The sequence below is a fragment of the Callorhinchus milii genome, unplaced genomic scaffold (assembly GCF_018977255.1).
Source record: "Callorhinchus milii isolate IMCB2004 unplaced genomic scaffold, IMCB_Cmil_1.0 Scaffold23, whole genome shotgun sequence".
NCBI lineage: Eukaryota > Metazoa > Chordata > Chondrichthyes > Chimaeriformes > Callorhinchidae > Callorhinchus > Callorhinchus milii.
Genome location: NW_024704764.1, coordinates 7,438,926 through 7,465,690, shown reverse-complemented (window position 1 = coordinate 7,465,690; position 26,765 = coordinate 7,438,926). Strand labels below are relative to the sequence as shown.

Below are 26,765 nucleotides of genomic sequence, written 5' to 3'. Positions count from 1 at the left end.
CACACAGAGCCTAATAATAATCCCTCCAAAAAACAATAATAAATTGGTCATTTTCAATCTACGACTGTTTGTGGGACATTGCTGTGCGCAATTGGCCGCCGCGTTCGCCCACAAATATACAGTCAATTCACTTTACAGCATATTCTGTGAAGCGCTTTGGGACGTCCTCCTGACGTGAAAAGCGCTATATCAAATGCAAGGATTATTATTATTATTATTATTATTCTGGAAGCCGTGCGCTATATTATCTGATCTCACTCTTTCTGAATATCCATCCTATCATTCCCCCAGACAGAGCATCAAGTTGCCTTTTAAAATTTCGCCCACCAAATGCATAGTCACTCCACTTTACAGCATATTCTGTGAAGCGCTTTGAAACGTCTCAAATGTATTAAATGCCAAAATTATTATTATGATTATCAAATGATAACCTCTGCTGACCTCAAACCCCCCCCCCACCCCCCTTGCTTGCAAGCCCTTTTAGCAAAGAAAAACTTGGGTGTCTGTCCTGAAATGACCCTTTCTTGCAACTCTAAACCTGGGACTTCTTGTTCCCGTGTCTCACTGCGTCTTTTTCAAACCCATTTAAAATTTATACACCTCTACGAGGCCCCTTTTGAGTCGTCTTGTCTCAAGGCTGAAAAGCCCCGTCTTGTCGCAGATGCTCTCGAAAGTTCCACGCACATCAGAGTGTGAAAACGACAAGTTTGTGTACATTATTTTGCGACAACAACAACAAAATTACATTTGTGTAGCGCCTTTCATGTCGGGAGGACGTCCCGAGGCGCCGGACAGACAGAGTTACTGACCCGATCGAAAGCACGGTCAAAGCGGAGGGTCTTGAGGCGGGTCTTGAAGGTGGCGAGGGAGGGGGCGAGACGGAGGGACTGGGCGATGGAGGTCCAGAGGGTGGGTGCAGAGTAGCAGAAGCTCCCCAACACCTCCTCCCCCCTCCACTGGATACATGTACATGGTTTCCCCCCCCAACCCCCTCATTCACTAACCCCCTCCCCACCAGTATACACAGCCCCTGTTCCTGACTTCGAAGCGCTTTGAGATGTCTCGCAGACGTGGAGACCTGTAGCTCAGTGGTTAGAGCGAGAGGACCTGGGTTCGATTCCCAGGCAGAGCGAAACGTTGGGTAAGTCTCCTTACTTCAAACCGCGCCTCTGTTTACCTCGCAGTAAGTAGGACCTGGGTTGTTAGTCTATTGGCGGACTGCTTTTAATAATAATAATTTGGTCACTCAATCCACGACTGTTTGTGGGGACGCTGCTGTGCGCAATTGGCTGCCGTGTTTCACCCTCAAAACATCCAGTCAATTCACTTTACAGTATATCCTGTGAAGCGCTTTGAGACGTCTCGAAGACGTGATAAGGCGCTGTATCAAATGCAAGGATTATTATTATTACTATTATTATTATTATTATTCTGCTGCGTTACCTGTGGATTGGCTCCTCAGGACACCCGTCCTCTCCAGTCGTGCACCTGAACCGAAAGAAACGTCACATTTAGGAAACAAAGAGCGAGAGAGCGCCTGAATGAACAGCGGTCGATTGTGTACGGGCGAGGCAGGGCGGGGGAGGAGGGGGTGTGTTGGGTGGGTGGTGGGGGGGGGCTTGGTGTCACTCACGAGTGGGTGCAGTTGGTGGGGCACAGCTGGCAGATCCCATTTTCATTTGGGTATTTCCAGACGTGTCCGTGCAAACCGCTGGGACATCGTTCCACACAGTGCCGGTCATCTCTGTAGTGAGCGCAGTCCACACACTGATCGGAGTCCTGGTCAGAGAGAAAAAACACAAGACAAGTCACTACGGTAACAACAACAACAGGATTGTATTTATGTAGCGCCCTTCACGGGGGGGGTAACGTCCCTTAGCACTTAGCGATGGCGGAGTCTGACCCCAAGTCAGGGGGAGAAGGAGTGGGGGGGCGTTGTGTGGGGGGGGGGGGGGCGGAGAGGTGACCGTACGCACGATCAAAAAAGGAAGGGCTTTAGGCGGGATTTGAAAGTTGGGGGTTGGGGGAAACCAGGCAGAGGAGGGGTTTGGGGGTGAGAATTTCAGAGCTTCGGGACATAGGGACTGAAAGCACGGTACCTTGGCATTCAATACGGTGGAGTTTCACGAGTGATAGTGTCTCGGAGCGCTGTAACTTTGCGTGTGACCCACACCCACACTCAGCGTATACCACAGCCACGATGGCACAATCTTGCAATATCACAGCACTTAATCGGGTCAACATCGGCCCATGAATTCACTCCTCCCAACCACCCACCCAGCCACCCACCCACCCAGTCACCACCCACCCACCCAGCCACCCACCCACCCACCCAGCCACCACCCACCCAGTCACCACCCACCCAGCCCCCCAGGAATAGGCAAGGCAGAGGGATTGAGGGAGAGAGAGTTCCAAAGTTCCGGGGCGCGAACGAGCTGAAAGCTCGGTCGCCGATGGTGGTGCAGTGGAGGGAGAGATAGAGCGGGATGTAAGCAGGTGGGAGAGATAGGCAGGTGCCAGGGCGTGAAGAGGGATTCGTAGACGGGTGTGAGGAGCTAGTGCTCCGTGTACCTACCGACCCATTGCAGCTCAGGGTCCCGTTCTGGGGAAGGCACTCGGGGTGACATAAGTTGCAGGTTTTGTGGATCAGAAACTCCCTGAATTCCCTTCAAAGGAAGAGCAAAAAAGCACAAGGTTTCATAACGCGAGAGACAGACACCGTCCAGCCTAATCATACACACGATCACTGCCCTGCTCCTCGCAACTCCTCTGACACACGTGGTAAGGAATGGATTGGAGTAATTTAAGAGAGAATAATAATAATATTAATAATGATCCTTGCATTTGATGTAGCGCCTTATCACGTCTTCGAGATGTCTCAATGCTCTTCACAGCCTATACTGTAGAGTGAATTGACTGCGTATTTTATGGGTTAAACGCGGCATCCGATAGAACACAGCAACGTCCCAGAAGCAGCCGTGGGTTGAATTAAACCAACACCCACACAGGAGACGGGGAAAGAGCAGTGGGATTGGGATCAAGAAGGAGGCAAAGGGAAAATTAGCCTTCCAATCATGGCTCTGAATCCTCACACACACACAGTTGCTTGCACACTTACCCTTGGTTCAAATTGCACGACTCCACGCACTCTTCTCCTCGCAGGAATCCCTTGCACGAGAAGCATTGAGATGCTCCCGAGCCCCAACAGCTACCGTTGGCACACATCTTGTTACAGATCTTGCCCTTGTTGGCTGCAAACACACACACACACACACAAGCACAGGGGGAGAGGAGTCAGGAAGATTGATGGTCACAGGACATAGGAGGGAGCAGGACATTTGGAGAGACTCCCAGCTGTTAGCTTTTTGCCAGTCAATGCTTTTCATCAGTTCATTTGAAACCAATTTACGTTGAGATTTTTCAATAACGATAATAATAATCCTAGCATTCGATACAGCGCCTGACCACGTCATCGAGACATCTTGATGCGCTTCACAGTACATCCTGCAAAGTGCGGTGACTGTGCGTTTTGCGGGCGAAACGTGGTAGCCACGGGGGTGGTGAGTGACCGACGTGGGGGGGGCGAGGGGGGCTTGAACCCACAAACTTCTGACTCAGAAGCAGAGCCGGCTGAAAAAAGTCTCGAAGCGCCTTACGATGGCAATGGATGGGGGTGGAGAGGTGTGAGGAGAGGAGGAGGTGGGGAAGTGGGGGTGGAAATGGAGTTCGAAGTGAAGGGTGAGCAGTTTCTGTGTTGAGAAAGTTGGCGACGGGGATGGTACGAGCTCGTCTAAATCATGGCTGTCGCCGACATAAGTCACTCACTGCAGTTGTCCGAGGGCTGGTTGTCTATTATCCGCGCCTCCTGCTGTGGGTTCCTAAAGATGCGACTCCAGAGGATGCTGTCGATGTAGCACAGAGCGGGATTCTGATGGACGAACACCAGCCCGTTACTGATCTCTTTCAGGGAACGAAGTCCCAGGGATTCGATGTTGTGGAGATTCTGCACTAACAGGGCGTAGGCACCGCTGTGGGAGTGGGAGTAAAAAAAAACCACGACATCAACAACAAATTGTATTTATATTTACATTACCCCCTCACGCAGGGGGTCGGAGCACGATGCCAAGCCTTTGGAGGGGGTGGGGACTGGTGGGGGGAGGGGGGGGGGTCGGGTGGTGGGGGTAAGGTGGCCATAGGCACGGTCGAAGAGAAAGGTCATTTAGTTGGGACATGAAGATGGGATGGAGTTAAAGAAATAAATATATCAATACTCGCCCACCCAAAAAAGTCACAACTGAATCCCACGTCAGGCGTGACACCCACCTCACAGTCGACGTCACAGGGTCAGTCGGTCACTGCCTGTGACGAGCCTTTGCCCAACTGTCGCGTAAATTCGAGCAGTTGAGAACCGCCACAGTTAACACGAGGACTCCTCACCTGTACAGCACGCGCCCTCTCACTACAGACAGCTTCTCGAACAGTCCCAGGTCAGTCCAGTTCTGCGGCCATGCTTCAATGTACAAATAGCCTGAAGAGATGCAGAAAGCTGGATCAACGCACATCGTAGCAGCTGATATTCACGCACGTCCGCCTGTGTGAGTACGTGTGTGTGTGTGTGTGTATGTGTGTGCGCGCGTGTGTGTGGGTGTATGCGCGCGTGTGTGTGTGTGTGTGCGTGTCCTGGTGTGGGAGGTGGGCCACATATGTCAAAATACGTAAACGGGGCCGTGATATTGACAGCGCGATGACTTACGTTGCAGTGACAAGTTAAGTCAAGATCAAGCTATCAGGAGTTTACTGCAGTTGGCAAGTGTAGTAACTATTTGTGGGCAGTCGAGTTGAATGTAAGAAGTGAGTGACCGACTTTACGTGGAGATCGTTGGCCTGGGAGATGGAGGGGGCGGGGGCGCGGGGGGGGGGGAGGGAGGGAAATCCGTTCTCTTTTCGAACAGGATCTTTACCATCCATCGGAACAGGTTGACGGGACCTCAGGCGAGAGGGCGAGTGGGCGAGAGAGTGAGCGAGCGACACATACCTGTGATTTCAGTCAGGGGTCGGAAGATCTCAAGCTGCTTGGGGTCCAGTGGGGGGGTGTTGGTGGCCGGGTCACTGAGGGAACAGACATCAGCCGAAGTTACAGGTAAGAGCGCAGCATGATTTACATGGCTGGACTGAGGATGGGGGGTGAGGGTGGGGGGTTTGGGGGTGGGTGATGGGTGGCTGACACTCACCCTGTGAAGGTCTCTCTCAGGAACACCAAGTTGCCAAATATCTTGGTGCAGCCGTCGAACAGGTGGACGTTGCTGGCATTGACGGCTCGCACGTCCTTCAGCACATTCACACCCAGACCGTAGCAGTCTGCAACAACACCTGGAGTTACACACTCGCTCGCAAACGCCGGGCGGTGCGACGCTTTCACTCGTATGCTGGTCGTGCAACAACTCCCACTCCCACCCTGAGTGTGCGACACACTCACTCCCACCCTGAGTGTGCGACACGCTTGCTCTCATGTCGGACGTAGCACTGACCTCTGAGACAGTGGGCGCTGCACTTCTCGCACTTCTGCTCGTGCTCCAGGATGAGTTCGCGGGTGCTGCTCGGGCAGGTCAGTGTGCAGGAGCCCAAGTCAGTGGCCAAGTAATTATCTGTAACAGCAGCGGGTCAGATAGCAGCCTGCGGAGGCTTCCCCCCTCACCCCCGTTTCCCCTCCAATACCCACACACCGTCATCTCCTCCTCTCCCCCCCACCCACCACCACACATCCTGTCTCTCCCCCCTCCCCTCACATCCCCACAAACACACCGTGGTCTCGTCCTCTCCCCCATCTCTCTTGTTGTCTGTACCTCCTACCCGCCCTCACATGATCTCCTCATTCGATGACAGGTGGGGTGACAGTGGGGAGGGGTTGGGGGCTAGAGAGCAGGGGGGAAAAGAACACCAAGGGGAGAGGGGGGAAATACAACAAGCGGGGTGAGAGAGAAGAGACCATGAGGTGGGGGAGAGAGAGAGAGAGAGAGAGATAACAAGGGGAGGAGATGGTGGAGAGGAAGTGAGAACGGGGGTGTGGAGGGGAAGAGCGAGAGACCATTGGTGGGGGAGAGTTTGGGGGAAAGAGACAACAAGTGTGGAGAGAGGAATGAGACCACGAGAGAGGGAGAAAGAGGAGAGAGAATGGTGGGTTGGGGGTGGGGGGAGGAAATAATAAATTGGGGGGTGGGGGGGGAAAGTAGAGGCATCGCAAAGATGGGGTGGGTGTAGGGGGGGATTGAGGTACAAGGAGGTGTGATGGGTGGAACATGCAATACAAAATTACAGGTCTGGAGGACGTCCCAAGGCGCTGAAACATAAGCGGTGACAGACTCGGTGTTTGTGCGGATTGAGAGCGGGTGTATAGGAGGTGAGAGTGGGTGGGTGGGTGGGGGGGGGGGGGAAGGGGGTAGGAGGGAGAGAGTCGGTACAGTAATATCTTGGATTTGGGCCAGGATACTGGGAAGGGAAGCTTGTTCACGAGTCTCACCAGCTTCCTGTCTGAGGTAAGCAGGTAACCTAACCTGAGGTGTGAAACAGGTTAGCCCAGTTACCTGGTGACCTGGTACAATAACAACACAAGGGCGTTGATCTTACTGCTGTTTACAACTCCGGCTTCTCAACTGGAAACGTGTGTTCGGTAGGTTTCACCTCGGACTGTTTTGACGCAAACCGGATTAAAGTTTCGAGGGTGATGTAGAACATTAAAGAAGGCCATTCGGCCCATCGTACCTAAGTATTAGTGTAATAATAATGCTAATCCTTGCATTTGAAATAGCGCCTTGTCGCTAAGGTTAATATATCAATAGTACATTCTGTGAAGCACTCTGAGACGTCTCGAGGACGTGATGAGGCGCCATATCAAATGCAAAGATTATTATATTATTAACGCGCCGTTGAAATACTTCAAATCGCTTCACGGTAATATTTTTGTGGGCGAAATGTGGCAGCCAATTATAATAATAATAATAATCCTTGCATTTGATATAGCGCTTTTCACGTCGGGAGGACGTCCCAAAGCGCTTCACAGAACACACTGTAAAGTGAATTGACTGTATATTTGTGGGCGAACGCGACAGCCAATTGCGCACAGCAATGTCCCACAAACAGTCGTGGATTGAAAATGACCAATTTATTATTGTTTTTGTTTTTTGGAGGGATTATTATTAGGCTCTGTGTGGAGTAAGGAAACTTGCCCGAGGGTTCGCCCTCTGCCGGGAATTGAACTCAGGTCTCTCACTTGCAAAGCGAGTGCTCTAACCACTGAGCTGCAGGACTCCACGAGGCACAGCAGCGTCTCACAAACAGTCGTGGATAGAAGTGACCAAATTATTCATATATTTATTGATTTACTTATTTTTAAGGGTTTATTTATTACCCCCGGAAAAGCGATCCCCTAATCGTCTAACAACCGGATACCTACTTACTGTTGGGCAAACAGAGGCGAGCGTGTACGTGGGATGAGCAAACTTGCCTAAGGTTTCCCCCTGACCCGCCCGGGAATCGAACCGCTTGAGAGGCGAGCGCTCCAATAACTGAGCTACAGGACTCGGGTACTTACAGGGACACTTCTTGACGCAGGTGGCGCCGAACATGTATTTGCCGTTGGGGTTTGGCTCTGTCTCATAGGTGTGCGGATTGTAGATGGTGAGCGGTGGGCAATACTCCTGGCACACCCCACTGTTACTGACATGGTGACAAGCCTATGATAGAGAGAGAGAGTGGGGGGGAGAGAGGCGAGAGGTTTAGCCCCGCGCAACCCAGAGCGATCGAGCCAGCGAGCGTCACCCATTCCATCCCCCGGACACAGTTGAATCTCCGCACCCCCCCCCCACCCACCCACCCCACACTCCCCACTCTGCGCCCACCTCCCCTGTGTTTACATACCAGGCAGTCCGTGTCCTTGGGGCCTGTGCAACCAGCGGCACATTGGCTGTGGCAGCATTCTGTGGGCTTTGGGCCTTTGCACCGTGTCAGGCATTTGCTGGCACAGATACTGCGGGTCACTGCAACGACAACAACAACAACAACAATAACAATAACGACGACAGCCACTTGCACTTCGCTTGCATTTATATAGCGCCCCTCGCGCGGGGTAGAGTCTCCGAGCTGTGCTGCAACTAGACCCCAGAGAGGGTGGGTGAGGGACACATACACACACACACGCGCACACGCACACCGCCTCCCCACTCACCGCCTCAACAGCTGCTTCCCGACAGAAACGAGAGGACCTGAGTTCGATTCCCGGGCGGGTTAGGGCGAAACCTTAGGCAAGTTTCCTTACTCCACACACACGCCTCTCGTTACCGAGCAGTAAGTAGGAACCCTGGTTGCTAGTCGACTGGCAGATCGCTTTTCGGGGGTTAATAATGCAAGGGTAAATGATAATAATAATAATCCTTGCACTTGATACAGAGCCTTATCACTTCTTGGAGACGTCTCAAAGTGCTTCACAGAATATAAGTGAATTGACTGTATATTTTGTGGGCGAAACGCGGCAGCCAATTGGGCACAGCAGTGTCCCCACAAACAGTCGTGGATTGAAGTGACCAATTTATTATTATTATTTTTTATTTTTCTTTGGAAGGAATTATTACCCCCGGAATAGCGATCTGCCAATCGACTAACAAACGGGTTCCTACTTACTGCCGGGTCAACCGAGGCGCGCGTGTGGAGTAAGGAAACTTGCCCGATGTTTTGCCCCACCTGGGAATCGAACCCAGATCTCCTCGCTTGCGAGGCGAGTGTTCTAACCACTGAGTTACAGGACTCCGCGTTATAATTATAGGAGAGACTTACAGGTCTGGCAATATTCAGGCCCCGAGCCCCAGCACGAGGGACTCCCACACTTAGCGTCACATGGAGGACCTATGGGGGAGACCAAGAGAGAGAGAGAGAGAGAAAGATACAGAGAGACTATCAGTCAGAGGCACGGAGTCTCACCCACCTTCAGTCCCGAGCTGAGCGCTAAGATCTGAGGTACTCACACTGCACTGTGCGGTTGATATCCATGGATTCCCGGAAGTGAAACTGGTTGTTTTTATCCTGAATGTCATCCCATAGGACGGTCTCCTGGAAGCACAGCCTGGGGTTGTCCCTAATCCAGATGTTCCCGTTCAGGATCTCTGAAGCGACACACACACACAAACCGCCTGCGTGTTAAGGCCCTTTGTTTCTCAGCTGCCGTGGAAGGCAGACACGTGAACGAATAATAATAATAATAATAACCCTTGCATTTGATACAGGGCCTTATCCCGTCTTCGAGACGTCTCAAAGCGCTTCACAGGATACGCTGTGTATAATTTTATGATTCTATGATCTTGCAAGAGAGAGGAGACAGATATTTGAGGAGGACACATTTGCAGGGCTTTGGGGAGCGAGCGGGGGGGGGAGTGGGACTGATTTGAACAGCTCTTTTCAAAGAGCCGGCACAGACACGATGGGCCGAATGGCCTCCTTCTGTGCCGTATATTTCTATGATTCCGAAGTGAGTTGACTGTATATCTTGTGGGCAAAATACACGCTCAAACGCACCTCCCCCACCACCCGTGCGCCTGGGTCCCACTGACCTGTCAGGTTCCTCATATGCAGCGCCTGCAGACCCGCGCTCCCGTTCCGGTTGGCGTTGGAAAAGACGGAGAGGGCATACCGCCCCAGGTACAGCTGCGTTCCTCGGATGATCCGCAGGTTCTCCAGCGGGACGTAATCCACCTCGTTGTGCGCGATCAAAACGTAGCCCTGGACCTCCTGAATGTTCTGCAGGGAAATAGGGAAATAGTCCGTCAATAATAATAATAGTAAAAATAGTAATAATAATCCTGGCGTTTGATGCAGCACCTTGTCACGCCGTCGAGACATCCTGCTTCACAGGATGACTCCATGATAAGGACGGAGACAGCGAGAATGTGAGTGTGTGTGTGTGCGCTGCCCCCCCTCACCCGCCCCATCCTGTCAGCGCTGTACAGAAACAGACACCGTCAGTGACGAAGAGCCCACGGCTGCACTCAGCCCACCTGTTCCCTGTGTTTCAAAAGTACGTTGTTATTTTAAACGAATCACGAGGGGTGGTGGGGTGAGGGGGGGGTTTTGGGTGGAGGGGGTGAAGCTGAATGGGGGTGTGGGTGGGCGGATGAGGGGAGTTGAGTGGGGCGAGCGGGGAGGCGGGAAGGGGAGGCAAGCAGGCGACTGGGAGGTGGAAAGGGTACCTTAAGGAAGGACAGGTCCATGTGGCGTTGCAGGTGAGTGATCTCCAGATTGCCCTGCACCTCTTGGCAGTGCTCGTATACTTTGCGCAGCGTGTAGTAATGATCCTCCAGACTGAAGGAGAGCTTTCCTCGCAGGTCGGTCCCCGTACAAACTGCGGGTCACAGAGCACAGCCCCAGTTAGCGAGCAGCGGCGGGAAATAACAACCACAATAATAACAACAATAATAATAACCCTCGCATTTGATACAGCGCCTTATCACGTCTTCGAGACGTCTCAAAGCGCTTCACAGAAAACTTGCTGAAAAGTGAATTGACTGTGTATTTTGTGGGCAAAACGCGGCAGCCAATTGCGATCAAATTATGAGTTTTCTTTAAAGGGATTATTACCCCCGGAAAAGTGATCCGTCCATCGACTAACAACCAGGTTCCTTCTTACTGTTGATAAACAGAGGCGCGTGTGCGGAGTGAGGAAACTTGCCCAACATTTGGCCCTGGCTGGGAACCTCGCTCGCCGGGCGAATGCTCTACAGGACTGAGCTACAGGACTCCACATCACTGCAAAAGGCTCACAGGGCACATTGGACTTACACGCAGATAAAGAGAACAACATCCCCATGACAGCAGCGGTAAGCAATTTGCCAGCACCGTCCACAGCGACCATCTCAACAAACCACCTCACGCACTCAGTGACCACACGCCCGTCCTGAGGTGCTTTCTCCTCATTCCAGAAGCTTCTATGCCGTCAGCCGGAGGGGCGAGCCCAGTACTGAGTGTCTCTGGCAGTGACACACATATACACATGCACACACACACACACACACACACACACACTGACTGATTTGCATTCCTCGCCTGAAATAGACGCACTGACATCTATCTCCCTGACACTCTGGGCTCCAGCTTCTCTCACTGCAGCTTAGCTCTGGGCCCCGGTCTACGTTCATGGCCCCACCAAACCCAACCACCCCCCACCCCCCACCCCATCATCATGCGTGAGATTTGACACAGAGTCTGTGGTGTTGGGGGCATCACAGCCTGAACCCCAATCCTGTCGTCCCCAAAGCCCCCAATCGTAAACCCTCCTCTAAACCCACGCCGTCACTCCCTCAACCCCACTCCCTTAACTTCCCCCCAATCCCAGTCCCCTAAACCTCAAAACTATCCCCCCCCCCATTCCTAGTTCTCTTCCCAAACCCTAAATTATAATAATCCTTGCATTTGATATAGCGCTGTTCACGTCGGGAGGACGTCCCAAAGCGCTTCACAGAACACTGTAAAGTGAATTGACTGTATATTTGTGGGCGAATGCGGCAGCCAATGGCACACAGCAATGTCCCACAAACAGTCGTAGCGTATCAACTCCCCCTTCCTTTCGCTGGATAAAAGACTATGCCTTTACCCAGTGAGCCATCGGGGAGATGCTGGGGAGTGAGGGTCACTTGCTTTGTGATTGTACATCTGAATGTTTATGGCCAGGACAGCCCGAGATGCTCCACACTGACTCGCTTTCCTCCGCGTCTCCCTCTCTCACATGGAGATCGGAGGGTCACAGCCTAAGCCAAGACAGAGTGGGTCTTAGACAATCCAGTACGTGTGTGTGCGCGTGTCTTTGTGTATGTCGGGTGTGTGTGTGTGTGTGTGTATGTTTCTGTGCTTGTCGGTGTGCGTGTCAGTGTGTGTGTGTGGTGTCAGCACGCACGTGTGTATGACTGTGCGCGCGTGTGTCTGAGTATCAGCGTGCGTGTGTGTCGGTATGTGTGTGTGCATGTTAGTGGCATGTTTGTGCGTCTGTGTGTGTGTGTCGGTATGTGTGTGTGTGTGTGTGTGTGTGAGAGGGGTAGAATTGACTGTGTTCTGGTACCTGTGTTTGGGTACAGGATGTGCCACATGTGGCTGTCAGTCTGAGGCTGACAGCTGCTCTGTGTCGTCGTCGTCCCCCCCCCCACCCCCTCTGACCCTCTGGAATAGTGAGGAATCAGACTCCGGACACAGAGCACAAGTGGGTATGTGCAGAGGTCAGGAGGGCTCGAGCTTCCCCATCCGGCCCGAGTTTAGCAGCTGATTCCAGGAGCGACGGCAACATTCCGCCTCCTGACAACATTCCGGATCATCCCGTTAGCCCCCACCTATACACAGCCCCGATATACCCTGAGTCGGGGTCTTCTGTATGTGCGTTTGTGTGCGTGCATGTAGAGGACCGGTATGCGGCATGTAGAGTGCATGTATGTGTGGTGGGAGACGGGGTGGTGTGTGTGTGTGTGTGTGTGTGTGCAGGGGGAAGCCGTATGTACTGCGTTTGTGTATGGGTGTGTGTGTTTGGGTAAAGTTGTAGGTGTGTGTGTTTAGGCAGTGTTTTTTATGTGTGGGGGGTTGCGTGCGTGTGTGTGTGTGTGTGTGTGTTTGTGTATGTGTGGGGAGTGTTGGATGTGTGTGTGTGCGCGTTTGAGGGGTGGGGTGGGAGGAGTGTCGTTTGTGTGTGTATTTCTGGGGGAGACCGGTTGCATTCTTTGTATGTGTGAGATTGTATAAGTGTTCGCGCGCGTGTGTGTGTGTGTGTGTGGAGGGCGGGGGGAAGAGTGGGGCGAGATTGAATGTGTGCACGTGTGTGTGTGTGTAGAGGAATGATAAAACTACTTGCATTTATATAGCGTGTCGACGGATGAGACAGACAGTTTACAGGGCAGGAAGATGTGAGCGAGTGCCTCTGATTTAAAGGAGTCCAAATTCTAACAAGTCCTCTGCGTGAAACCACTTCTAAATCTCCCCCTTTTCTCTTCTGGTGACAAGGCTTAATTCACGCCTTCTTGTTAATGACAGTGGACTAAGGGTCTAACACGCAGCTAAATTTAGAAATTCTTGATGTAGTTGACGTGTGGGAGGTGGACAACAGAGCACTCTCTGGTGCTATCTCCGGCACTGGTGGTGATAATAATAATCATTGCATTTGATACAGCGCCTTATCACGTCTTCGAGACGTCTCAAAGCGCTTTGCAGGAAATACTGGAATGTGAATTGACTGTGTTTTGTGGGCGAAATGTGACAGCCAATTGCTCACAGCAGCGTCTCACAAACAGTCGCTGATTGAAGTGACTAATTTATTATTCTATATTTTTTAAGGGATTATTACCCCCGGAAAAGCGATCCGCCAATTGACTAACAACCAGGTTCCTACTTACTGCAAGGTAAACAGAGGCGTGTGGCGTAAGGAAACTTGCACAACATTTCGCCACTGCCCGGGAAGCGAACCCAGGTCTTCTCACATGCGAGGAGAGCGCTCTAACCACTGAGCTACAGGAAACCAGTCACTGAGATTGTTAACATCAACATCAACAACAACTTCGACAACAACAACTTGTATTTATGTAGCGTCCCTCACGCAGGGCAGCGTCCCAGAGCGCTTGTTAAAAAAAAACAATCAAAATACAGCATTTCATCATTTGAAGAACCTCGATCGGATAAATTGTTCCGGTGAAAAAAAACTGCCATAAAAGTCTCTCCCCATAACCCCTCGCCCCGAGAATACTACTACCAATAAATAACAATAATCCTTGCATTTGATATAGCGCCTTATCACGTCGTTAAGACGCTCTCAAAGCGCGTCACAGAGTATACTGCAAAGTCGACTGACTGTGTATTTTGTGGGCGATTAAAGTAATCAGCGGCTATTTTGCGTAACACAGAGCTCTCGCCACCCCCCCCTCCCCACCCCCCACCCCCCCCACTCACAATTTTACTTCACCCACAAAATATGCAGTCACTACGCTTTACAGTGTATCCTGTGAAGCGCTTTGAGTGTTAAGGCGCTGTATCAAATGCAAGGATTATTATCATTATTATCATATAACCATTTGCTTGTTTACAAATGCTCGGAAGGGAACGTCGAGCTGCGGAAGGCCTCTGATTGCGTTGTGGGTTAGCAAACACTGCACGGATTTCTCAATCACACAGTAACTCCAGTTTATGAAGGTCCTCGCGCACAGAGAAGCTGAACTTTGTACACTCTCTCTCTCTCCCTCTCTCTCTCTCTCTCTCGCGCGCGTTTTATTCCAGACACAGACTCTCTAAGGAGGAATGTCTGTCCGCAGGACCTGGTGTTTGGATTCTTTCAGCTCCTGAAATTCCGCACCTCAGACACCGACTGCTCGTGGCAAGCAGCCCCCCCGGGCGGGTGGGGAAGGTGGCGGGGGGGCGTGGAGGGGGTTAGGGGGGCAGGTGTGCCCCCGGGAGAGTGAGTGGCAGCAATTAGGACACAGACTGGAAGTGTGCCCACTGTTTCCCTGTGTTTTTGTGTGTGTGTTTTGGGGGGAGATGGGGTGGGGGGGGGGAGGGAGTGTGCGTGTGTAAGCGCTCCAAGATGCTGTGCCCTGTGTGAAGATCGCTATATTAATGCAAGTTGTTGTTGTATGTTGTGTGCGGGATTTGCGTGGTGTGTTTGGGGGGGAGGGTGTGTGTGTGTGTGTGCGTGTGGAGTCTGTGTACGTTGTGTGTGTGTTGTGTGTGTGAGATGTGTGTGGAGTGTCTGTATGTGGTGTGTGTGTTTTGTGTGCGTGTTTGTCTGTGGAGTGTGTGTAGGTTGCGTGAGTGCGTTGTGTGTGGGGGAAGGGGTGAGGTGTGTGTGCATGTGTGTAAATGTTGCGTGCGTGTGCGTATGCATGCGTGTGAGTGTGTGAGGGAGGGAGGGAGGGTGTGCCGGCCGTTCAGGGCAGGCAAGCGAGACAGACGTCATGGGCCGAGGAGGATCAGATTTCTCAAGTATCTCCTGGAATTCCAGGTGAGGACGAGGCTGGAGAGGAACCAGCCAACTCCGTCCTGTGTGACGGGACTGGTGGGGGGACGGGGACATAGGTCCCATGACACCCCCAAACTCACAGCTTCACCCCCCTCCTCCCTCTACACTCAGTGTCACCCTCCCATGTCACCCCCACTCATAAACACACACTCCCCCTCCCACCTCCCACCCCCCAGACCCCACCCACCCCTTCTCTTCCATCCCCCCCACCCCACATACACAGCAACACCCTCTCACCCTCACTCCCCCCAACACACACACACGCTTGTAAACACACGCGTATACACACACACATATACACACGCGCGCACGTAAACACACAAATGCATACACACACACACCTTTACACATACACACGTACACGCACAAACGCGTACACACACATACAAACACACACACGTAAACACCCACACACCCACAGCATTCCCCCCCCCCCTCCCCATCGCTCTGGCAGTGGGGGAAACTGGTCAGGCAGGTTTGTGTGTGGGTGGAGTTGGCAAACTTTGTCAAAAATAAAGGTGAAATTATAAACCCGGCAAACAAGAAAACAGTGTTTGTCTGTGATCACGTGCATATACACACATAGCCCCCTCCCCCCCCACACACACACAGCCCCCACCACACACACACACACACACATACACGTACACTCAACCCCCCCCCTCCACACCCCCACATACACAGGACTCCTTTCCTGACCACCACCGAGCAAACAGCACCAAAAACACACACATCATCCCCTCCCCACCACCACCCCCATACACACACAGCTCAGCCCGCACTCCCCCCCACCCCCCCACACACATACACACACACACGCACACACAGGGCACTCTCCTGCCCCCCAAAACAGCTCCAAAATACACACATCACTCCGCACCCCACTCTCCCGGACACCCACACACTGAGACAGCACACCCTCCCCCCCCAGATTACACCCAAACGACAGAGAGTCAGGGCAGGAGGAGCGTGGCTCTCCATTCCATCTCCATCAGCGAGCTCCATGCTTGTTTTGCACATGTTTTGCTGGGGAAATTCTACAAGCATGACTGGCATGTCAATAACACGCTCCCTTGAGCAGCAGCTGTCGGAACTGTGGTGTGTGTGCGTGCGTGTGCGCGTGTTGCGGGGTATCTGGAGCGAGATGCGATTCACAGGAACGGGAAGAGGCCCTTCAGCCCATCGTGCCTGTTCCACCATCTTATTGGATCACTGCAGGCCTTCCTATTCGCTTTCATCAATCTATTCTCCTCATCCCTCACTTCCACTCCTACGATGGCCTCTGAAAATGCTGCTGCACCGAAAGGAGAGGGTTCACGAGACAGAGTCGACGATAAATACAACAACAAATTACATGTGCACAGCGCCTTTCATGTAGGGAGGACGTCCCAAGGCGCTGGGACGGTCAGGGATTTGGACCCGAGCTGGGGTTTGGGATCAGGAGGAGTGGAGGGCAGGGTGGGTAGGGGTAGGAGGGCCGGAGCCCGCTGAGCAGAGAGAGGTTGAGACAGAGATTGCGTTGGCACTCCTGGGCCCCTGAGGGGAGACCCTGGATCCTCGCGGTCAAAGCTCACAACGTTCACAAACATGCGAACCGACAACAAACTCTGGCAACACCGCACTTTAACCTCTAGTAACTGATAAGAAATTCAGCGCCAGAAGAGGGCCTCTGTGTCTCTCACACACACAAGGTTCCTGTCCAGTAAAAGTTGTACCCTTTCAAAGTGCCTTGAACCCCATGTTAACTCAGATGCTACAATTCCCTTAGACAAACGTGGGACCGAGCAATCAATCACAGTGAGGGGAGTGGGGGTAGGGGTTGGACACTCAAATGGGGGCTTCTTTGGCTGGAATTATTGCGTCTCGCACAAGCAGCTCACTCAACCCAGCGCGGCTACCAGATTTAATCATTAACCAAAGAAGGACAAGAGATTGGAAGAACGTTTGTTTTTGAATCACAAGCTTATTGCAAGTGAAAGCAACACCCCCCCCCACACACCACCCCGCCCATCGTCCCACCCCACCATATTCATAAACAACTGGCAGAGAACGCAAAGCCCTGCCAGCCCGCACAAACAATATGGAACATGTGGGACTATTGCCCAGTTGGCTGCCCAGTTGGCATCGCCTGTCGGTGCCAGCTGAACAAAATAATTCTGCACCAGTTCACGTAGCTTTGGCCCTAAGCACAGGGACAGTCAACTACAGCAACAACAACAACTTACAGTTATATCGCGACTTCCACGCAGGGTAGCGGCTGAGAGCATTTGAATTAATAATAATAATCCTTGCATTTGATACAGCGCCTTATCACGTCGTTGAGACGTCTCAAAGCGCTTCACAGAATATACTGTGCAGTGGAGTGACTGCATAGCCTACGAGCTTGAGACTTCTCCAGAAAAGAGAAACCATCTCTGGAGAAATTATAAGTGGTCGAGGAGCCAAAAGAGATGTTTTTAGGTTTCTGAAGAGAGAGAGCGTGTGAAGGCAAGTCATATTGGGGACAGCTGCAGCAGGCAGTGTAGGGGCTGGAGGCTTGGCAGGATGGAGGGTATGGAGGAACAAGCAATAGACTGTTTGTGGGACGCTGCTGTGCACAATTGGCTGCCGCGTTTCACCCACAAAATATACAGTCAACCCACTTTACAGTATATTCTGTGTGGCGCTTTGAGACGCCTCAACGACGTGCTAAGGTGTATCAAACGCCACGGTTGTTATTATTCTACAGGAATCAGAGGAGGTCTACGGAGTTCTGGATTAGTTGGAGCTTGCGGGAGGAAAGAGATGGGAGGCCAGTGAGGAGAGTGTTGGAGAAATACGACCTTGGGAGTGACAAATCTAACGGTGAGGATCCAAAACAGCAGAGGGGAGAGAAGTGAGGGCCAGGGGATGCATTGTTCAGTTTGGTTGGGAGTCACCTGGGATTTTGATGTCTGTCGGGCTGAGGCAGTAAGTCAGTCAGACCAGCAGTGGTCTCCGAATCAAAGATGGAGACAGAGAGGTAGAGCTGGTTTGTGAAATATGTGTGGAAATTGACACTGTAGCCAGACAGAAGTTTCTAGAGTAGACACAAGAGCGCCGAGGGCAGAACTCTGGGCAGACGCAGCAGGTCACCATGCAGGGACAGGTAGAGAAGCCATTATAGTGAGCCCTGAAACTCTTCCTCTATCCCTCCGCCTTGCCCCCTTTCCTACCCCGTTTTCAGGTAGCGCCTGAAGACCTTCCTATTCGACCGTGCCTACGGTCACCTTCTCCTCCCACCGCCTCGGAGCTGTGCTCCGCCACTGTCAAGCGCTCTGGGACGCTACCCTCGTGAGGTGATTGTAAGATTGCTTTGGACGAAGTCGGCCCGTCATTTTTACCTGATCTTCTACTTCCCAAACATTTACCCTCCCCTCCTCTCCTCCCATCACAGCATCAAGTTTTATTTTAAAAATAAGTCCAGTGTCCTGGCCTTCAACCACTCACTACTCCTTCCTGGCAACCTCTTCCAGTCATTAATTCCTCTCCGGGTAAAGAAATACTTCCTGTCCCGAAATTGCTCTTTGCAACTCTAAACCTACGTCCTACTGTTATGGAACATCTTAAAATATCGTTCTGGGTTTAGTTTTTCAGTCCCTTTGAATATTTTATACACTTCTCTAATCTTTGCTTAATATTGGCGATAATTTCTGTTGGTCTCCTCTGTTGTGTTGTGTTGTCCTATAGCGTATTGGCAAGAACAACAACAACAAGATTGCATTTATAGAGCGCCTTTCACGTCGGGAGGACGCCCCAAGGCGCTGCACAGTTGGGTCAGGACCCGAGCCCTTGGGGGGAAATGGTCAGGGTCAGAACACTCGTCTCGCAAGCGAAAGGACCTGGGTTCGATTCCCGGTCAGGGCGAATCTTTGGGCAAGTTTCCTTACTCCACACACACACACACACACACACACGCCTCTGTTGACCGAGCAGTAAGTAGAAACCCGGTTATTAGTCGATTGGTGGATCGCTTTTCCAGGGGGGAATAATCCCTTCAAAAATAACCGAAAATAAAAAAATGCGTTCACTCAATCCACGACTGTTTGTGGGACACTGCTGTGATCAATTGGCTCAGCGTTTCAGCCACAAATTATACAGAAAATTTACTTCACAGTATATTCTGTGAAGAGCTTTGAGAAGTCTCGAAGACGAATAAGGCGTTCTATCAAATGAAAGGATTATTATTACTAATGTGTTGCGGTGACCAGAACTGTATACAGTACAATACAACTCGATTATGACTTCTGGGGATTTGGAAAGCAATATGATTTAGCAATACATCCCGGCATCCTGTTTGCCTTGTTATTTGTTGCCTCACGCTCTTCTGATGACAGTCAGTCAACTAACACCTCAAAATCTCTTCCTTATTGGCAAATTCTGTCCCATCTCTGGAGTATTTGTTTCCTATTCTTTCTTCCTATATGCAGCACCTCACATTTATCTAGCGCTCTGGGACACTACCCCGCACGAGGGGCACTATGTAAATGCATGTTGTTGTTGTTGTTGTTGTGTCTATATTAAACTTCATTTGCCATTTATCAGCCCATGTCCATAACCCTATCGAACTCTCTTTGCGAGACGTTTGCTGCCTCCTCTGATTCCACAGTTTCACCCCAAAATTGGTATCATCTGTAACTGTAACTATCTTACACACTGGTCTGTGAACCGACAACAACAACAACTTGCCCCTTATGCAGCGCCCTTCACACGGGGCAGCGTCTCGGAGCGCTTAAAGGACGTTAATATATGACGTGAAGGAGGAGAGAAGAGTCTTAATGGTTTGTGGAGAGATCGAGGAGGCAAAGGGACACAGACAGACTTTGACCAGGGTGGTCTGTGCTGTCCCGAGGACACGTCCGAAGCCTAAGAAGGTGGACGAGGCTGTGGTGAGCGAGTGGACGGCTTTGACATTGGGGAAAAAATCCATACCTTTGTCACATTGTAAGGACGAGAGGAACGAGGGAGAGAAAGGGAAGGCGGAGGCGGAGAAGAGGAGATTGGGATTTTCCTGGCTCTCAAGTCACTTTACATAGTGTATTCTGTGGAGCGCTTTGAGACGTCTGGAAGACGCGATAAGGCGCTATATCAACTGCTGGGCTTCCTTCTAATCAGGGGGTGAGTACTACACACAGAGCGAGCGAGAGATCAATCACAGGGAGTGAGTGCCAAACAGAGAGAGAAAAAGAAACCAGAAGGAAAAAGGTAAAGGCAAAAAAAAAGGGGTGAGTTTCACAGAGAGGGAACAGAGGGAGAGAGGGAGAGAGAGATAGAGAGAGAGAGAAAGAGGGAACTAGAGGCAGAATCAGAGGTGAGTTCCACAGAGAGGGAAAGAGAGAGAGAGGAACAGGAGACAGAGAGAGAGAGAGAGAGAGAGAGAAAGAGAGAGAGGATCAAGAGAGAAAGAGAAGGTATAAGGCAGAACTGGAGGTAGATTCTGGAGTGGGTTTTTTAGAGAGAGGGAAAGAGAGAGGAACAGGAGAAAGAGGAGAGAAAGAGAGAAGGAACTGGAGACAGATTCAGGAGAGAGAGAGAGAGAGAGAGAGGAACAGGAGGGAGAGAGAGACACAGAAATAGGAGTGAGTGAGTGAAGTGGAGACAGAGGACAGAAAGTTTAGATCCCTCTCTCTCTCTCTCTTTCTCTCTCACTCACTCACCCTCCGACCCAGTCTCTCCCAAACTGACATGAAATCGTTATTTAACGTTGTGCCCCTCTCCCTCTCCCCCATTTCCCCCTCTCCCTATCCCCCATTTCCCCCTCTCCCCCATGTCTCTCTCTCCCCCATCTCCCTATCCCCCATTTCCCCCTCTCCCCCACACCCCCACACCCTCTCCCCCTCTTCCCCTCTCCCCCACACCCCCTCTCCCCCACACCTCCTCTCCCCCTCTCCCCCACACCTCCTCTCCCCCACTCACCCCTTTCCCCCACTCCCCCTCTCCCCCACACCCTCTCCCCTACTCTCCCTCTCCCACACCCCTCTCCCCTCTCCCCACACCCTCTCCCCACACCCTCTCCCCTACTCCCCCTCTCCCCCCTCTCCCCTCTCCCCCTCTCCCCCACCCCCTCTCCCCTACTCCCCCTCTGCCCCACCCCTCTCCCCTACTCCCCTCTCCCCCTCTCCCCTCTCCCCCACTCCCCCTCTCCCGCACTCCCCCTCTCCCCCTCTCCCCCTCTCCCCCTCTCCCCCTCCCCTCTCCCCCCTCTCCCCCCTCCCCCTCCCCTCTCCCCCCTCCCCTCTCCCCCTCTCCCCCTCTCCCCCCTCCCCCCCTCTCCCCCTTCCCCCCTCTCCCCTCCTCCCCCTCTCCCCCTCTCCCCCACTCCCCTCTCCCCCTCTCCCCCTTCCCCCTCTCCCCCTCTCCCCCTTCCCCCCCTCTCCCCCACTCCCCCTTCCCCCTCTCCCCTCTCCCCCCTCTCCCCCTCTCCCCCCTCTCCCCCTTCCCCCTCTCCCCCTTCCCCCCTCTCCCCCTCTCCCCCTCTCCCCCCTTCTCCCCTCTCCCCTCTCCCCCTCTCCCCCTTCCCCCCTCTCCCCCTCTCCCCACTCCCCCTCTCCCCTCTCCCCCCTCTCCCCCTCTCCCCCCCCACTCTCCCCCTTTCCCCCTCTCCCCCTCTCCCCCTCTCCCCCCTCTCCCCCTCTCCCCTGTGGCACTAACCTTCCTTCCCCAGAGAGGCTGAGAGGCAGCTCAGCGCAGTGAGGAGCAGTCCCGGGGCTGAGATTCCCATCGTCTCCGCTTCTTCCCGAACTTTTTCTCTTCCCCCTTCTTCCTCCTTTCTCTTCTCTCTCCTTCTCCCTCTCCAGAGTCGCTGCTGCGGCTCCGCAGCCACTTCCTGCTCCGAGATCCCGACTGTGGTCCGCAACAAAGGCATAGCGCCGCTCTCAGGGCACAGGGCAATATAGCCCAGACTGGGCACAGGGCAATATAGCCCAGACTGGGCACAGGGCAATATAGCCCAGACTGGGCACAGGGCAATATAGCCCAGACTGGGCACAGGGCAATATAGCCCAGACTGGGCACAGGGCAATACAGCCCAGACTGGGCACAGGGCAATACAGCCCAGACTGGGCACAGGGCAATACAGCCCAGACTGGGCACAGGGCAATACAGCCCAGACTGGGCACAGGGCAATACAGCCCAGACTGGGCACAGGGCAATATAGCCCAGACTGGGCACAGGGCAATATAGCCCAGACTGGGCACAGGGCAATACAGCCCAGACTGGGCACAGGGCAATATAGCCCAGACTGGGCACAGGGCAATACAGCCCAGACTGGGCACAGGGCAATATACCCAGACTGGGCACAGGGCAATACAGCCCAGACTGGGCACAGGGCAATATACCCAGACTGGGCACAGGGCAATACAGCCCAGACTGGGCACAGGGCAATACAGCCCAGACTGGGCACAGGGCAATATAGCCCAGACTGGGCACCGGGCAATATAGCCCAGACTGGGCACCGGGCAATACAGCCCAGACTGGGCACAGGGCAATACAGCCCAGACTGGGCACAGGGCAATATAGCCCAGACTGGGCACAGGGCAATATAGCCCAGACTGGGCACAGGGCAATATAGCCCAGGCTGGGCACAGCGCAATATAGCCCAGACTGGGCACAGGGCAATATAGCCCAGACTGGGCACAGGGCAATATAGCCCAGACTGGCACAAGGCAATATAGCCCAGACTGGGGACAAGGCAATATAGCCCAGACTGGGGACAAGGCAATATAGCCCAGACTGGGCACAAGGCAATATAGCTCAGACTGGGCACAAGGCAATATAGCTCAGACTGGGCACAAGGCAATATAGCCCAGACTGGGGACAGGGCAATATAGTCCAGACTGGGGACAAGGCAATATAGGGCTAGACTGGGACAAGGCAATATAGCACTACAACAACAACAACAACAACAAGATTCCATTTATAGAGCGCCTTTCACGTCAGGAGGACGTCCCAAGGCGCTGCACAGTTGGGTCATGACCCGAGCAGGGGGAAATGGTCAGGGTGAGGGAGGGGAGGGAGCGAGGAGGGGGGAAATGGTCAGGGTGAGGGGAGGGAAGGGAGGGAGCGAGGAGGGGGAAGAGAGTCGAGAGGGGAGCTGAAGGCTCGGTCAAAGAGAAAGGTTTTGAGACCAGCCTTGAAGGAGGAGAGGGAGGAAGCGGCGAAGGCACTGGGGGATGGAGTTCCAGAGCCTCGGGGCTGAGAGGCTGAAGGCCCGACCACCGATGGTAGGGCGATTGGGGCGGGGGACGTGGAGCAGACCGGAGCCAGAGGAACGGAGGGTACGGGCAGGTAAGTAGGGGGATAGTAGGTCGGAGAGGTAGGAGGGAGCAAGGCCGTGAATGGCCTTGTAGGTGAGGATGAGGATCTTGAAATCAATCCTCTGGGGGATGGGGAGCCAGTGGAGGCGAGCGAGGGTGGGAGTGATGTGGTCCCGAAGCCTGGTGCGGGACAGTACACGAGCTGCAGAGTTCTGAATGACCTGCAGTGTGGAGGCAGGTGGAAGGCCGGCGAGGAGAGAGTTCCCATAGTCCAGCCTTGAGGTGACGAAGGCGTGGACCAGGGTTTCAGCAGCGTGAGGGGTGAGGTAGTGCCGTAGTCTGGCGATGTTCCGGAGGTGATGGAAGGCGGTGCCAGTTGTGGTGCGGATGTGAGGGAGAAAGGACAGCTCAGGGTCGAACAAAACGCCGAGGTTCCTGACTGGCTTTGAGAGGTGGAGAGTCCAGCCAAGACTGGGACAAGGCAATATAGCACTAGACTGGGGAAAAGGCAATATAGCGCTAGACTGGGGACAAGGCAATAGATTGGGGACAAGGCTATGGACTGGGGACAAGGCAATAGATGATACATATGATTTTTTTTATATTTAATGATAATAATCTAATTGTCTTTGCATTGATACAACGTCGTATCGCATCTTCGAGACGTCTCAAAGCGCATTGCCGAATATACTGCAAAGTGAATTCACTGTAGATTTTGTGGGTGAAATGTATTTGATATACATATAAAATACTCTGCAAAATATACAATCTCTCCACTTTACAGTACTGTATATATTTATGCAGTATATGTATTACGTGGGTCAGTCTAGCCTGGGTCAGTTGGCAGCACTCTTGCCTCTGCAGTTAGAAGGTTATGGGTTCAAGCCCCACTTTTGAACTCACAGTCCATTGTGGGAGGTGCTGTCCTTCAGATGAAAGATAAACCAAAGTCCTATCTACCTGTTGGATTAAAGAAGCCATAAAACTGTTCGAAAAGAGAAGGGATTTTCTTCTGGTGCCCCGGCCAGCAATCCCCCAAATAAAACTGGTCATTCACTTCATGATTACTCACGGTGCATTGCTGTCTGCAAATCTGACTGCCGCATTCGCCTATAACAATAATAATAATAATAATCCTTGCATTTGATATGGTGCCTTATCACATCTTCGAGACGTCTCAAAGCCTACAAACTATACAGTCATTACATCATATGAAACACTGTGTGACCCTCCCAACATGAAAGATCTTTATCAAATGGAAGGATTATTATTAGAGATGAACAGTGGGAAATTTTCAAACATCAGATGAATGAGGTACAGATCATGCACATTCCCACAGTAATAAATGGGAAATAATAATAAAGTTATAAAGTCATAAAAACTAAGGCTCTTTGGATGAGTGTAGTACTTAACATGAAAATACCAGCGGCATGAATTAAATCTGAAGGTACTACAACAGAAAATTAGAGGGTGTCGAAAATGTAGACGTGTAATAATAATAACCCTTGCATTTGGTGTCGAGTCTTGTCAGATCATTGAGATGTCTCAAAGCGCTTCACAGAATATATTGTAAAGTGGAGGGAATGTGTACTTTGTGGGTCAATAAGTGATTGCAGGCCAAGGGAAGTTATAAAAATAATAATAATAATAATCCTTGCATTTGATAGAGCGCTTTTCACGTCTTCTCGACGTCTCAAAGCGCTTCACAGAATATACTGTAAAGTGAAGTGACTGTACATTTGTGGCGAAACGCGGCAGCCAATTGCGCACAGCAGCGTCCCCACAAACACTCCTGGAATTGAAATGACCAATTTATTATTTTTTTTCTTGAGGGATTATTATCCTCCACCGGAAAGGCTGGTAGATAACGAGGAAAAAAGTCTCAAAGGGTTTTATGAACTTATAAAACCTAAAAAAAAAATCAGTCAAAGAAAGTTTAAAGAGAGCCAATTAGAGGCGGAAGAAACAGGATAAAGTCATGGAAAATGAATGGACTGGCAGGGATACGTAATTTTTTTACAGAGGGACAAACTGAGTGGACGAGAGGATGTGCAGCAATTAGAAGGGATATCTATAGAAAAGGAAGTGGTACTAAAACTGCTGATGGAATTCGAAGTGGAAAAGTCACCGGGGCCCGATGGTATGTATCCAAGAATGCTGAGGGAAGCCGTGGAGGAAATAGTAGATGCTCTGATTATAATTGTTCGGACATGTTTACTAATATTCTGATCAAAAAAGAAAATACGATAAGCCACGTAACTGTGGAACAATCACACACAAAGACGATAATACAGGATAATATTGATAATCTCTTAATATTATCATTATCATTATTATAATGTTGGAACATTTTTCATTGGAACGAGGAAGGTTGAAGGCAGACCCGATTTTTGTGTTCTAAAAGTGAAGAGGTTTTTTTTGAACAACAGTCAACGCAGATTTGCCAAAAGCAAATACTTGACAAATCTAATAGACTTTCACACGATAGGCTCAGTGGTTAGAGCACTCGCTTTGCGAGCGGGAGACCTGAGTTCAATCCCAGGCAGAGGGCGAAACCTCGGGCAAGTTTCCTTACTCCACACAGAGCCTAATAATAATCCCTCCAAAACCAAAAACAATAATAAATTGGTCATTTTCAATCTACGACTGTTTGTGGGACATTGCTGTGCGCAATTGGCTGCCGCGTTCGCCCACAAATATACAGTGAATATTCGCCCACAATATTCGCCCACAATATTCGCCCACAAATATACAGCAATTCACTTTACAGTGTGTTCTGTGAAGCGCTTTGGGACGTCCTCCCGACGTGAAAAGCGCTATATCAAATGCGAGGATTATTATTATTATTATTAACAGGTTTTGAAGACATGATAAGGTGCTGTATCAGATGCAAGGATTATTATTATTATTATTATTATTATTATTATAATGTTGGAACATTTTCATTGGAACGAGGAAGGTTGAAGGCAGACCTGATTTTTTGTGTTTTAAAAACGAAGAAGTTTTTTTTTCGCACAGACTGTATACACAGCAGGGTGGCCGATTTACGTTAGGGCTTTTGGAACTGCGTAAGAAAATGTCTTCAAAGGGAAACAAAAATGTTGTGTGAGTTTAAATTAAACATTTTTAAAAACTAGGCATCCGCCCAAAGCCGTTTTCTCACGCACAGTACAGCAAAAACACGCCCCGACTGGGCAGGAACCTGTCCATTCTGGCAAAGTCAACCCGACACAGTGCGCTGGGGTGGGGAGACGGGAAAGGAGCTCTCTTCTCTTTCGTGAGGCCAGAGAGTGGGAGTTTTTTTGTGAGACACAAGAAGAGAGTCCTGTAGCTCAGTGGTTAGAGCACTCGCTTTGCGAGCGAGAGACCTGAGTTCAATTCCAGGCAGAGGGCGAAACCTTGGGCAAGTTTCCTTACTCCACACAGAGCCTAATAATAATCCCTCGAAAGCCAAAGACAATAATAAATTG

The 26,765-nt window shown here is 51.5% G+C and overlaps 1 protein-coding gene across 2 annotated transcripts in view; it reads right to left on the bottom strand.

Moving 5' to 3' along the window:
- erbb2 (erb-b2 receptor tyrosine kinase 2) overlaps positions 1–21,891 on the bottom strand; it is a 31,166-nt gene extending 9,275 nt beyond the window's left edge. For both annotated transcript variants that reach the window (XM_042343396.1, XM_042343397.1), the window contains exons 1-16: positions 21,692–21,891; positions 10,233–10,384; positions 9,597–9,783; positions 9,015–9,152; positions 8,827–8,895; positions 7,915–8,033; positions 7,589–7,730; positions 5,529–5,645; positions 5,232–5,358; positions 5,036–5,109; positions 4,438–4,528; positions 3,826–4,028; positions 3,119–3,251; positions 2,576–2,666; positions 1,634–1,779; positions 1,444–1,488 (exon numbers count right to left, since the gene is read on the bottom strand). In XM_042343396.1, the coding sequence (XP_042199330.1) occupies positions 1,444–1,488; positions 1,634–1,779; positions 2,576–2,666; positions 3,119–3,251; positions 3,826–4,028; positions 4,438–4,528; positions 5,036–5,109; positions 5,232–5,358; positions 5,529–5,645; positions 7,589–7,730; positions 7,915–8,033; positions 8,827–8,895; positions 9,015–9,152; positions 9,597–9,783; positions 10,233–10,384; positions 21,692–21,761 (1,904 nt within the window). In that variant the 5' untranslated portion in view covers positions 21,762–21,891. The remainder of the gene's footprint in view (positions 1–1,443; positions 1,489–1,633; positions 1,780–2,575; positions 2,667–3,118; positions 3,252–3,825; positions 4,029–4,437; positions 4,529–5,035; positions 5,110–5,231; positions 5,359–5,528; positions 5,646–7,588; positions 7,731–7,914; positions 8,034–8,826; positions 8,896–9,014; positions 9,153–9,596; positions 9,784–10,232; positions 10,385–21,691) is intronic.
- Positions 21,892–26,765: the final 4,874 nt, after the last annotated feature.